The sequence below is a fragment of the Squalius cephalus genome, assembly GCF_949319135.1.
Source record: "Squalius cephalus genome assembly, chromosome: 2".
Lineage (NCBI taxonomy): Eukaryota > Metazoa > Chordata > Actinopteri > Cypriniformes > Leuciscidae > Squalius > Squalius cephalus.
This window is the reverse complement of record NC_137123.1, coordinates 51,458,245-51,471,865: the sequence shown is the minus strand read 5'-3', so window position 1 is coordinate 51,471,865 and position 13,621 is coordinate 51,458,245. Positions and strand designations below refer to the sequence as shown.

General features: G+C 36.9%; 1 protein-coding gene across 2 annotated transcripts in view; it reads right to left on the bottom strand.

The window, feature by feature from the left end:
• Positions 1 to 13,621, bottom strand: part of acsl1a (acyl-CoA synthetase long chain family member 1a) — a 33,180-nt gene that overhangs the window by 12,226 nt on the left and 7,333 nt on the right. For both annotated transcript variants that reach the window (XM_079858227.1, XM_079858228.1), the window contains exons 2-13: positions 11,462 to 11,683; positions 8,357 to 8,471; positions 7,549 to 7,613; positions 7,289 to 7,390; positions 6,485 to 6,584; positions 4,867 to 5,042; positions 4,742 to 4,774; positions 4,550 to 4,601; positions 3,802 to 3,875; positions 3,429 to 3,506; positions 2,627 to 2,761; positions 2,388 to 2,522 (exon numbers count right to left, since the gene is read on the bottom strand). In XM_079858227.1, coding sequence (XP_079714353.1) covers positions 2,388 to 2,522; positions 2,627 to 2,761; positions 3,429 to 3,506; positions 3,802 to 3,875; positions 4,550 to 4,601; positions 4,742 to 4,774; positions 4,867 to 5,042; positions 6,485 to 6,584; positions 7,289 to 7,390; positions 7,549 to 7,613; positions 8,357 to 8,471; positions 11,462 to 11,656 — 1,260 coding nt within the window. In that variant the 5' untranslated portion in view covers positions 11,657 to 11,683. The remainder of the gene's footprint in view (positions 1 to 2,387; positions 2,523 to 2,626; positions 2,762 to 3,428; positions 3,507 to 3,801; positions 3,876 to 4,549; positions 4,602 to 4,741; positions 4,775 to 4,866; positions 5,043 to 6,484; positions 6,585 to 7,288; positions 7,391 to 7,548; positions 7,614 to 8,356; positions 8,472 to 11,461; positions 11,684 to 13,621) is intronic.

Genomic DNA, 13,621 nt, shown 5'->3' with positions numbered 1-13,621 from the left:
CACCGTAACCCTCAGATCACCCTGGCCACCAGCCAAAGTGTCACCTCTCGTGGAGGGGACAGATCGGGGTGTGGCAGAGGGGACTCTACCTTTAGACAAGTCACAGAGTCTCAATCTCAGCTCAGCGATGGTCATGTTCCCACAGTGAGAACATGACTCAACCATGAAAGCTGCCTTTGCGTGTTCTAAGCCCAAACACGCAAGACAGCGATCATGCCCATCAGAAGAAGGAACGGAACGACCGCACCCAAAAACACACGGGCGAGACATCTTTAAAAAGACGTGCCCGTGCAAGCTCTTTTGTGAGAGGAAACTTAACAATCTGTGCCGAGATGGCCAGGGAGAAACCACTGCACAGATCAGCAGGCAGGAATGTGAAACTCGCTGGAAATCGTCTATGACACCAACACAGACTGGAAAGCAGCTTGTCTCGAAGAACACTCGATGACACTCAGAGAATGCAAGCTACAGGAGTGAAGAGGACCTCTTGGCTACGAAGCAAAAACATATCTGCATGTTGCAGTGTACTTCCTTACATACCCACGAGGTAGGGCGGAGTTACGCATGCAAATTCCGCAGACTCATGGCATTTCCATTGGCTCGTTTTGTAATACTCGAAGGTGATTCTAAGCGAAACCCCCATTTCGTCGTCACTGACGTAACACGTAGTGACCACGAAAGGGAACATTTATTTTATATTTTATTTTTAAATCATGAAACTTTATGTAAGAAAAATGTGTCCCGCATTTTCATGTCACTACCAAAACAGTGTGTGTTTTAGTCCATTGGCTGAGACTGATTTTAACCACACCCCTACATTTTTGATCAGGAAATATTCCTGAATGCCTCTCTCTCATTATAGATAGGTATCATCATTTTGAGGGAAATGTGTTTAAAAGTCTGAAAATCTGTGTGTAACTTTAAGGGAGGTCACTACCAAACCTAGTTTTTATGTGTGTACAACTGTTCAGAACTGGGCTAGGTAACCATGTGCTGATTATCATCTTTGAACTCGGCTCAAAAGTATCTTAAATTGTCACTACCGAAACAATCATGACCAAAACATGTCATCATTGTTTTGGTAGTGACAAAAAGGAACACATAATCATTTATTTGGGGGAAATAAAATTTTAGTACAGTTATGCAAATCATTAGTATCTTAGTATATTTTAGTAGTGTTTTAGTATGCGAGTTAAAATTCTGTAATGTGATGTGGTTGCTACCAAAACATTACTGTCACTAAGGAAAATGTGCCGCCACGACCAAAACATGGATGTTTTGTCTAAAGTATACTGAATTATCAACTAAGATGTTATTATAGTGTTTGGTTCAATGTATATTCATACTAATGAATCCTTAACTTTGAAATCAGTATGATTAACTCAATGCCTTTTGCAAAGAAAGATTGGGTTAAAAATACAACAAATCGTATAAATTACACTTGAAATGTTGTTAACATTGTAATTGTTATTGATTTACCTGTGAAAACTTTTTTTTAAAACAGCAAAAAATATATTTACAAGGTAGATGTAAACAAAATATTAATAGGTCAATATAAGCCTTCTTATTAAATTATTTTTTATTGTGTTTCGGTAGTGACAAATTTGGGGAGAGGAAAATTATTCCAAAACTTTATGAAAATACAATATGATAATTAACTGCACAATTACTAGAAATGTGTACCTTGGATATAATACAATTTGCATACATACAAAATTTGTGGAAAAAGAAAAAAAAAATTCAAGACGTTTCCAACTCTGACTTTGAAACAATTTTGTAGAATGGCCCATATAGTAGAATTAATTGTAAATGAGACATAAGCATGTGAAGAATTCTATTATATAAATCTATTTATAACAAGGCTGAATACTGGTGTACTGTGTTGTTGCAAAACAAACTAAAACTTGTATTTGAATGTAAGAGTGACTCTGTATCGCACTCCAGAATCACTCGGAGCAAGGTTTCTTTCACCAGCACCAGAGCAGAGCAGAAGCAGAGTTTCTATGAAAGCCTGAAAAACGATCCATCAATCAATCAATCAATCAATCAATCAATCAATCAATCAATCAATCAATCAATCAATCAATAAAAAGCCAATTGCGACTTTAAATCTCACAATTGTGAATTGGTTTCTTACTATATGTAATAATTAAATTTATATATGTTGTTTTATATCCAACGTCCTTGGATTGAATGGGCCTTTAGATGTGACATGATTTCCCTTGCTTTTTTTCCCTTTATAAATGTTGGACAGTTGGATGCTGAGTGTTTTTGAATTTGTGAGTTGCCAGGAAACAGTCTTTATAGGTTCTCTATGGTTTCATCTGATTGTTCTGTCCCTGGGCACAAACACACTCTCTCTTTCTTTCTCCTTTTCATCTGGTTACCTGCACTTTGCTGAAGATCAGTTTATCCCACATGCTGTCCGTCCTCACAACTCCACTTCTTAGCTCCGCCTCTTTTCTGCTGGTGGCAAAATCCAGCAGCCATCTCTTAAGAGGAGTGTTCGCCTGTCCGAAGATCTTAACGCAAACAAAGATGAATGTATAATCAGCAAAGATTTTTAGTTATATTTAAACACAGACTTCAACCTTAACAGTTGTTGTGTGTATAACTAAACAGTTACCTTATCAAACATGCGGTTGAGTAGTCTGGGCACTACAGGAAATACAGTGGGCTTAAGAGTCTTCAAATCATCCATCAGCAGACGGATGTCACCCTGAAAATATCCAATCCTGCCCCCGTGGACCAGAAGCACACCCTATACACACACAACAAACACAGTTATTCAACAAAAATATAATGTAGATTCATTTTTATATGCAGTATATATATATATATATATATATATATATATATATATATACAGCAGTGGCCAAAAGTGATGTCCAGAAGAGATATTTGTTTTTAATGACACTACAAGTTCGTTTAAAACAATCAAAATATCAAGAAAATATTTTTATATTTTTTAAATATTTTAAATATGAGGGAATAGCAAAATACTAAACTTGGATAAGGTATTTATCTGACTTTTTGTTTTGTTTTTTTGGCAAAAATTAATACTACAGCAACGGCTTTTATTTTACTATGCAAAAAAAATGCATATAAAATCAAAAAGCTCACAGGAAAAAAGCATACATTGACTACAACATAATCAATTATTAAAGTTTTGTAGGTTCTCTCTTGGTTTTGCATGTGTTCATTGTTTTTTTGTTTTTTATGACAGCCTGGCCAGAAATTATGGCTACACTATTTGGCATGTTTCATTGCATTCTCACTAATAAAAGAATTTACTCCAAGCACAACACAACACATTTTTAATAATACTTTATTTGGATAAAGGGTGAAGATGTCAATTTTCCTAGGCCGGAAATTACTTTTGGCAACTACAATACACACACACACGTGCAGTGTGAAATCCAGCATACCTCAACTACTCTTTCAAACATATGCGCTAGTGGTAAGAAGGAGATGAGGACATCTTGAGGACCAAGTTTCAGCAACCCCTAACCACACACACATACAAACACATCAACATACAGATCATGAGGGAGGTAGAAACAGGAAACAGATAATTAAATGAGGAAATGGGGCACAAGAAAAGGTGAACATAACAGAAACAGAAAGAAAACATTTCACTTAACAGTTAACTGACAAACAAAATAAAGGAAACAGGCTCCTAAAAATCTCATAGATCTGATCTGACATTTAAATCTCCTTTGTTGGCATTTTTTATCTTTTTCTCAAAGATAGACTTCAGTACAATGAATTTTAAAGGATAAAGAAGCGGAAAAATCTTACCTGTGTAACTTTAATGAAAGCAGAACAATTGGAAACAACGTTTCCATGTGTAAGCATTGCTCCCTTTGGATTTCCTGTCGGCAAAGAAATCAGTTACATTTATTCTCCAGGTTGGAGTCCTAAAAATTGCCAAAATATGACTTTGAAGCAACATGTAAATGAAAAAGGAAAGAAGTCTGCTTTGTTCATCAATGAATACTCAATGATTAAAGCCACATTTGTGCATATTATTTTTTCATTGGAAAGCATTGAATCTTTGTTTGAGATTAATAACAATTAAATACTTTAATACATTAATATCTAGTTCAGACATGAAATTCTAGAGGGCCTGGGCTGATAGGTCCATTACATGCAATCTACAAGCAATCACATAATTACCGCATGGGACAAGCTGATTGGCCTCTGCTGATCCTGCGGCCAATGAGATTGCTTGCTCAACATTTAAATAGTCTGGTTTAGTGTTTGCTGTATGCTAGTCCTGCAGCGCTATCAGAGTTCCTCTGAGACCCTCCACCTCCACCTGTCTAAATCTGCTATGGGATTTATGCATGTCTACTTATGCAGCAGCAGCAGGATATCTTTCATGCTAACAGCAGTGTGTCTGTGTATCTATTAGCAGTATCAAGTCCATACATAGCAGCAGCGTAGCAGATCTAGTCCGCCAAGACCAAATACATTAACATTGCCTTATTCAATAACATGCCAAATCTACACAGAGGTGTTATGATTGGATTATATAAATGCATACCTGTAGTTCCACTTGTGAAGCAAATCAGTGCCAGGTCCTCTGGTTTAGGAGGCTTGAAATAAAAATTCAATACTAAGCAGTCATTCAATTATGAAGTAAAAAAAAAACAATAAAGCAATCAAATAAAACTATTCATTATTCACATATAATGTTGCAAGTCTGTAAATCAATACAGTGCTCAGTTTTACTCACAATGGGAGTCTTGTGGTTGACTTTGCCAATAGCCTGCCAAAAGAAAGACTTCATTTAGTGCAGTACAAATAGATTAATGGGATCACTGTTTAGCAAATGTGTTTAAGTGTGTGTGTGTATCAAACCTCCAGCTCCTTGAGGCTCAAAACTTCAATGCCGTTCTGTTGTGCTTGTGCAGTCAGCTCACTGTCAAAGTTCTCCATGATCACTATGGTTGTGACGCTGTGCTTCCGGCCAGACACACAGTCCAAGATAAGACGAGCCTTCTCCGCGAGATCACAGATCACAGTGGAGATGGAGGCTACAACAAAAGCTCTGTTACCCACAATAAATTTCCACAATTCCGACAACACATCATAATGTCAACATGATTTCCATCTTCATTCAAATCTTCAAATGAAATGAAAAATAGTTCTGTTAATTAATTAAATATTAAAGGCACAGTATGTAAGTTTTGCCGCTAGAAGTTGCTTTCAAAACATTAACAAAGGCGTAGCTTGATGACGACGTGAATGAGCGTGGAATCATGGGAGTTGTCGTCTTCACCTCCACAGCCGATGGAAAGCAATCCGACGAGACTCAGGCAGAAATCATGTTCATGGGTGAGCTAATGTATTAAAGTTGTATTAATGTTACTGTGGTATGAAGCAGGGAAGGGCTGAGAGCCCAGGACATTTTACGTTGCTGTTTTTGCTTATATCGGCCGCTGCCGCTCTCTTCGATTTGTTGTTCATGCATATTTTATGATTAAAGTTACGATTAAAGTTGTTTAACGCCCACCTCCTTCATCCCTGAATTTAAACTTTGCTACAGTTATGTTTGATCACTTAAATTCACATTATTTAATTTCATTCTGATGAAATAGCAGCAAATGCTGAATTATAGGTCACTTTACCTGACTTGCTTGGTGGCTGGTATGAGACACTTGTTGCACACCGCAGTAAGCTAGATCGATATTAGTAGCTGGATGACTTGTGTTCCTAAATAGCATGCAATTTATTTTAAAATGTATTGTATAAAATGCTGTGTTACTGTTACTACAAATAAAGCTCTTTCTGATTATGCTGTGTGAGCCACTTGACAAAAAAAGTGTTATCTTTGAGGCATGGTACAAATATGTTACTTGCGGTAAATCAAGAAATCAATAGATTCAAACAATAAGACTAACCGTGTTGAGCTATATAACAATGATTCATTTTCTATCGTTAAAAGTATTCAAACAGTTGCTCACCAAAAAGCATAACAAATTAAAGCGTGTTTCCTGGTTTTAAATGGTGTTTCCATGTTTTCTACGGAAATTAAGTGTAGTGCGGATATGATGTCATTGACATGCTACGCAATGACACGGGCCGTTACACTGGTTAAAATAGCTGATTTTTCTGGATTTAAACATTGTTGGGAACATTTGGGATAATGTAAGTACACAAGTCAACAAATATATATTGTTTTAGTGGTTTTTGGATATTTTAATCCAAAAATCTTACATATTGTGCCTTTAAGTAATTCAATTAAAAAAAATTTAAATGTAATTTTAATAAATAGGTTCTAGTTAATCGTGTTTTAGTTACTTTTTCAGTGAACAAAATGCTTTTTCGTAATAGGAATAGGACATTTTTAGTCTGAATAAAAATAAAATAAATATTTTTTTCAAGTATTTATTTTCAGAAATAAAACTAAATAGAAGGGGAAGATATCATAAAACTTCTGCACAGAATTATAAAGAAATGCTGTGCGCTTGCTCACCTTTGTCAATGATGTAGCTGATGGCCTCTGTACCCAGTGTGTCATAGAGTGGCACTGCCACCAGTGAATATGTGTAACATGCCAGCTCTGAAATCGTCCACTAATGTACAAGAAATTTAATCAGTTGTGGAATACACATACTTATGCAAAAATAATAGCATCTTAAACGAAATAAATATAGAATAAAACAGGATTAGGAAGTGCTGCCAGACCTGCTGTACAATAAGCGAAGTGATTACTTAGGGCTGTCAATCAACGTTCAATTAATGTGAATACATGACATTTTAATTAAATCGTATATATTGATATTTCTGAGAAAGCAACCAAATGAAAAAATTCGGTCATACTTTATACAAGGTGTCTTTAACTATGATCTCCTTACATCAAATAATAAGAACAATGTAATTATTTTGTTGAAGTTGTATTGCAAAGCACTTTTGCAGCTATTGAGGCGGGATACGGGTAAGGTTAGGACAGATTTAGTAAAAGGGAAGGGAAAATGCAGATAATTATGATAATATAAGTACAATGTAAAAACATGATGTATGTACATAATAAGTGCACTGTATCAAATTATTAATTTAAATGTTGGTACAAATTAGTTAAAGAGTAAGACACAATATAAAGTGGGACCAAAATGTTCAAAGTTATTACATTATTGTGGTAAACAAGTAAAGCAATGAATAGACAAAAAGTGGCTTTAGAAGTTATCATATTGTTTAGTTTACTTACATATACATGATTATCGGCCTACAGCCCACATCAATCCATTTTACAATCAAACTGTCTGAGTCAGATGATTACCTCTGGCCTGTTCTGTGCAAAGATGCCAATGTATTTGTCTCCCGATTGACTGTGACCTCTGTGGAGTAATGCTGAACCTGCAAACTCTGCCCTGTCTGCTACCTACAAACACAAACATCATACGGAAATACATAACTTTATTCAATTGCACAGCCATATCTGATCAAATATAAACAAGAGAGGAATCCATGGACATTTACAAAATAAAATGCTAAACCAGTTCTGATTTAAAATCACACCGCAGACTACAGAAATCGTACCTCTTTATACGACAGCCATTTATATTGCTTGCTTGCTTTTCGTGATCCCAAACAAGGACCATTATCTATAAAAATGAAATAACAAAAATGTAAAGATCTCAAAAATGATGACAAAACTTTAAGCTTAGAGCTGCACGATTCTGGATATTTTTTTGTTTAAAATAGAGATCCCGATTCTCCCACGATTCTGAATAGACAACTAAACAACACAGTATATTTAAAAAATATTTAATTAATCTGAATTAATAATTGTAAAAAAAAAAAAATTGGTTTTAATGAATGATTCAATGACTCGCTCATAAAGACTTGTTTCATTACTGGATGGATCAGCATTTTTGAACAAATCTTTTGAATGAATGATTCAATGACAAATTCACTAACAGTCCCTTGTCGCCACCTACTGGTGTAACAATGTTATTGATAAATCTTTATTTGAAGTGTCAAGTTACTTCAAAATGTGTCATTTACTCAACTTTGATCGCTAGGGCAGACATCAGTGTTTATATGCAATAAACTTTATTCCAGTACTTCCAGAAAAAAAAAAATATATACTGTGTGGTTGAAAAGACTTTTTGTAAAGCTGTTTCATATCTATATATGATGATAACTGCTTTCTCTGGGTCAGCAGCAGTACGAACACAGATTTAATTGTTCGCTGTGATCGTACTTGTCAAAGATTTAATAGACATAGCCGAATCATTGACATTTTGGTTATAGATCGCAATCTTTTAACGATTAATCGTGCAGCTCTAGGTGATCTATTCATTTAGTTGATTTTAAGGTCTGTTTAAATGACCACTTGACTTACTTGACACTCTTAGTCCTCGTAAGAAAAACTCATACATTGTCCGAGCGTCTTTATAGTAGTATGTCATGTATGTGTCACCGTCCAATAGGATAGACCGACGAGCATATTCACTACCCTGAAAAAACAAAACGAATGAACTATGATGTAGTTCTGTCCCAGAAAATCAAATCACAACTCCTTACAAATCCGCTCCCGCTTTGCTTCCACACCAGACAGATACTCTGGAACAGCATGAACAGACAGAGAGTAAAATGAAGAGTGAATCATCCCAGTGCATTTGATATTTGAGGACCAGAACAAAATGCTAATTTCATTTATGCATAAACAATTTTTACAGTAGCATTAACTTGTCAAAATAAACAAGAAAATAAGACTCACAGAAATGTAAAGGTCACCGAATCTTTCACTACTTTAGGTTTGATAAAACAAAAGGACCAGGCCATTAACAGCAGAAGGAAGGAAGACTTCACGCTAAAAGAATTTACAGATGGTCGTTGCTCAGTGAATCTGACTGGCTTTATATCTGTTGCCAACACGTTTCAGTTACCATAGCAAACATACAAGAAATAGTGAGAATACAAGAACCTCTATGTTTTCTTCAGCCAAAGACAGAGACAGAGATCAAGGGCATACATCTATAATTACACTCGTCTGGGTGAAAGAGGCTGTAATTATTCGTATATAAGGCATCGTTACAGTCTGTGCATGTGCACATGTGTACACACAAAACCATTAACATTCCAAAACCAGCTGTAGGTTCCAATGTTTTCAACACACACACACTACCATTCAAAAGTTTTGGCCTAGTAGTTTATTTTTTTGAGCATATGTCTCTTATGCTCACCAAGGCTGCATTTGCTCACAAAAACAGGTAAAATATGTAATATTGTGAAATGTTATTACAATTTTAAATGACTGTTTTCTATTTTACTATATTTATTTAAATAAAAATAAAAAAATTGAATTATCAATTTTGTTACTGTCACCTTTGATCGATTTAATGCATTCTAGCCGAATAAAAACATTATATTAGAATGGTAGTGTATATTAAACCTTTTCTTCTACAGACAGGAATTAAACATGGTTATTATAGAAACCACAATGCATGATCCCAAGAAAACACAGCACATATTTTGTGCACTAAGATTTATTTAAATGTACAGTACTATATGTCTGAGAACACTGATGGGCAACTTAAGACAGCTCATACAAGCAGAGTTTTGTGACATGTAGTGGGTGACCTCTTCATATGCTGGGTTAACCAGAGGAAGCAACAGTCTGTACTGCTGTATATAATCACTAAAATCTTGCACCTCGAGCTGAGACACTTTCAACCTTTCAAAATAGATTTGACTCTAGAATGCGTCCTAAGGTCACTGACTGAAAACGTGTTTATTTTAATGCGTTACAAGTTTTGCAAGCTATGATGATGTGGAGAAATTATGACCTTGGTGGATTTGCAAGCCACTGGCTGCTAAGCAACTGTTGGAGATGAGAATCCACTAGTTTTTCTCAAACTGCTGGCAAGTTCTTTTACCAGGTGGCCACTGGCCACATTGAATAATTCCAATGAAGAATTACCAAATTACCAAAGTTTTATGGCAAAACTTTTATGGAATGAAATGTTTGATGTACAACATATTTAATAGCTATGTTTGAGGTGGTTAGTAACATTGAAACAAGAAATATTCAAGTGTAACTGATGGTATAATCAATAGTCAATAATCTCAAAATTAAAGATTTACCTCATTGTTGCATGCCAGAGTTTTAGAGTAGGCATCATCTAAACCAGTGGTTCTCAACTCCAGTCTTCGGGACCCGCTGCTCTGCACATTTTGTATGTCTCCCTTATTTAACACACCTGAATCAGATCATCAGCTCGTTAAGAGAGACTCCATGAACTGAACTGAGTGTGTCAGATAAGAGAGACATACAAAATGTGCAGAGCAACGGGTCCCGAGGACTGGAGTTGAGAACCACTGATCTAAACTATGGTTGGTCATTTTGCATCTAGGTCTACCTGTCTATGTGGCCTTAAAAAAAACTACAATGTAGATCAGACTTTGTTTTACAGACATATTGATGAGACTACTAACCCTGAACTAGGGGTTGCACAGACTAGTCGACTTAAATGCTCTACCATGACGCTTTATGCTTGACGTCGACTAGTCACTGACCATGGACTATAGAGGGCGCAACAGGATAAGAAATCTTTGAAGTCCACTTTTACACTCCGTTTCCAACAATTAAAATGACAAATAGATTTAATTTGTTACATTTATATAGCGCTTTTCTCTGCACTCAAAGCGCTAGAAGGGGAATCTCCTCAACCACCACCAATGTGCAGCATCCACCTGGAAGATGCAACGGCAGCCATATTGCGCCAGAACGCCCACCACACACCAGCTTATTGGTGGAGAGGAGACAGAGTGATGAAGCCAATGAGTATATGGGGATGATTAGGAGGCCGTGATGGACAGAGGCCAATGGGCAAATTTGGGATTTTTAATGCCAACAGAGAGTCAGGGCCTCGGTTTAAGACAGGAGGACGGGAATGCATACTCCGAGAGCGCTCCACAAGATATGATTGTTTATACCATCTGGATGCTCAAAATTAAACAGGTGAATGCATGTTTTAAACAGCTTATTGTACATGTAAGTTAATCACCGATCTAAACTAATGCACAGCAGCATTGTACAGAATCATTCAGTAGCACAGAAATGTATAGTCAACACTGTTCTGTGATTTATCAATAAAATAGCTTAGAAACTGAAAAGTTCTAGCATATATTTCTTATAGTGACTTAAACCAACAGCTTCAGTAGAGAAACCCTGCACAATAGAATTAATTCACAAACAAACGCTCTCTCACTAATGCATTCAATGTAATCTTTACTGTGCTACTTTATCTGTATCTGATTTAGAACGAGCAAAAACCCGGCACAAGGCAACTTCTAGTCTAGTCTTTCTAGTCTCAGCTCGAGGTTCAGCGACTAGTCGACTCGACTTTTATCACATAAATGTTGGCTTAAAAAAATCTGAAGTCGTTTAAACCCCTACCCCTAGGTATAAAACTACACAAAACAACTGCATTTTCACACTTACCGGTACCTCCACGGACTGCATGGCGAGGTCACATGGTGGTTTAAGGGCTTTGGGACGGGTGGCCAGCCAGTATGTGGTGATGGCAGCGAATGCGCCCATGCCCATGAGGGTGTTAGTGGGTAAACTGCGCACATACTGCCTCACGTCGTCCAGCTCAGGCATCCGCAGGTGTCGGATCAGATCCTGGGCCTGCATTGCTTTGCCAATTCAGCTTACTCAAGTCTGAAAAGAAAAACACAGAGGGAGGACACACAAAGTGATTATGGAAAAACAAAACAGATACTAGTGTATTTTGAAATGCACTTTTAATTGTCATTTGAAAATCAGTTTTAAGTGAATGCAACATTTGGTAATATTTATGATGAATATTTGAAATTATTTTTGTATATGACGTATTGGCCCTTATTAAAATGATTGTGACTGGCATTAAAGTTATTGGCAAAGAAAACATGTTTTGTACAAAAATGGATGAAGTATGAGATTTGCATTCAAACTATTACATCCATCAGCTGAAATGTCCATGATCACCACCAGAGGGCACTCCTCCCAACTCACTTACTTTCCCCATCATGAACTTCAGTTCCCATAACCCATTGCCTGGACTCATTATTGTTTGGTCACTTCCATGGTGTGTCATTATCTAGTTAGGTCTGCCTATTTAAGCCTGGTGTTTTCTGCCATTCTTTGTGAAGTCTTGTTTGTGTAACAGGGCAATCCTGAGCACTCTCTCGTTGGCTTCCCGTGTTATGGTTTCGATCATCTGCCTGGTTTCCTGGATTTCCCTGTTTGCCTATGATTTGATTTTGGACTCAGTTGTGGTTTTGTATTGTTTGCCCTGTGTTTTTGATCCCATCTGTTATTTGAAGTACAATTTTGGATTACCCTAATAAAGCTGCGTTTGGATCTCCAATCCAAGTCTCGGAGCAGTATGTAACACAAACATAAGTGAATTCCTTAAACTAGTATAGATTTATAAAATCAGCCAGAAAGTCAATATCATAGTGCATCCCTATACATACACACACACGCCTGTTTTATCCCAGTTCATAATAATCAGTGAACACTCAACTTAGCTGAGAAAGACAGTCACAATCTTTCATTTTATCCCTATGGTTTGTTTCATGGCAGTTCAATATGAGCAGAAAATAGGGCTATTAAAAAAAATAATATATATTTCAAATAAATATTTCAGCTGCATCAGCCTATCGCCTCCAGCAATGTTTCTCTGTACAGGCCCTCCTCATGGAAGTGGACTATGATTAAAGACAGTATTGAGGACCCTTCATTCAGCTGAGACCCAAGAAACGTCTGCAGCTTGACTTGACTTCCATGCTCTCACACTAAAGATGGAAACCTTCACTAAAGGCTGACAGCTTCCCTGCATTAGTGAGGTGTTAGCCAGCTAATGCCTGATAATACCTCTGAGTCTGAAACCACTTCATCTTCATGCAGAGGGTTAAAATGAGTGATAAAGCCTGTGAACAGCACTGTTAATGTGTTGTCGATAATATGGTGGGTCTTCACCTCAGGAGTCTTTGTTAGTGTAGGGTTAGGTAGGGTAGAGTTTCACACTTTTACACTCTCTCTCTCTCTCTCTCTCTCTCTCTCTCTCTCTCTCTCTCTCTCTCTCTCTCTCTCACACACACACACACACACACACACACACACACACACACACACACACACACTATACATGTATATAAAATGTTAATAAATATATATACACTCACCTAAAGGATTATTAGGAACACCATACTAATACTGTGTTTGATGCCCTTTCGCCTTCAGAACTGCCTTAATTCTACGTGGCATTGATTCAACAAGGTGCTGAAAGCATTCTTTAGAAATGTTGGCCCATATTGATAGGATAGCATCTTGCAGTTGATGGAGATTTGTGGGATGCACATCCAGGGCACGAAGCTCCAGTTCCACCACATCCCAAAGATGCTCTATTGGGTTGAGATCTGGTGACTGTGGGGGCCATTTTAGTACAGTGAACTCATTGTCATGTTCAAGAAACCAATTTGAAATGATTCAAGCTTTGTGACATGGTGCATTATCCTGCTGGAAGTAGCCATCAGAGGATGGGTACATGGTGGTCATAAAGGGATGGACATGGTCAGAAACAATGCTCAGGTAGGCCGTGGCGTTTAAACGATG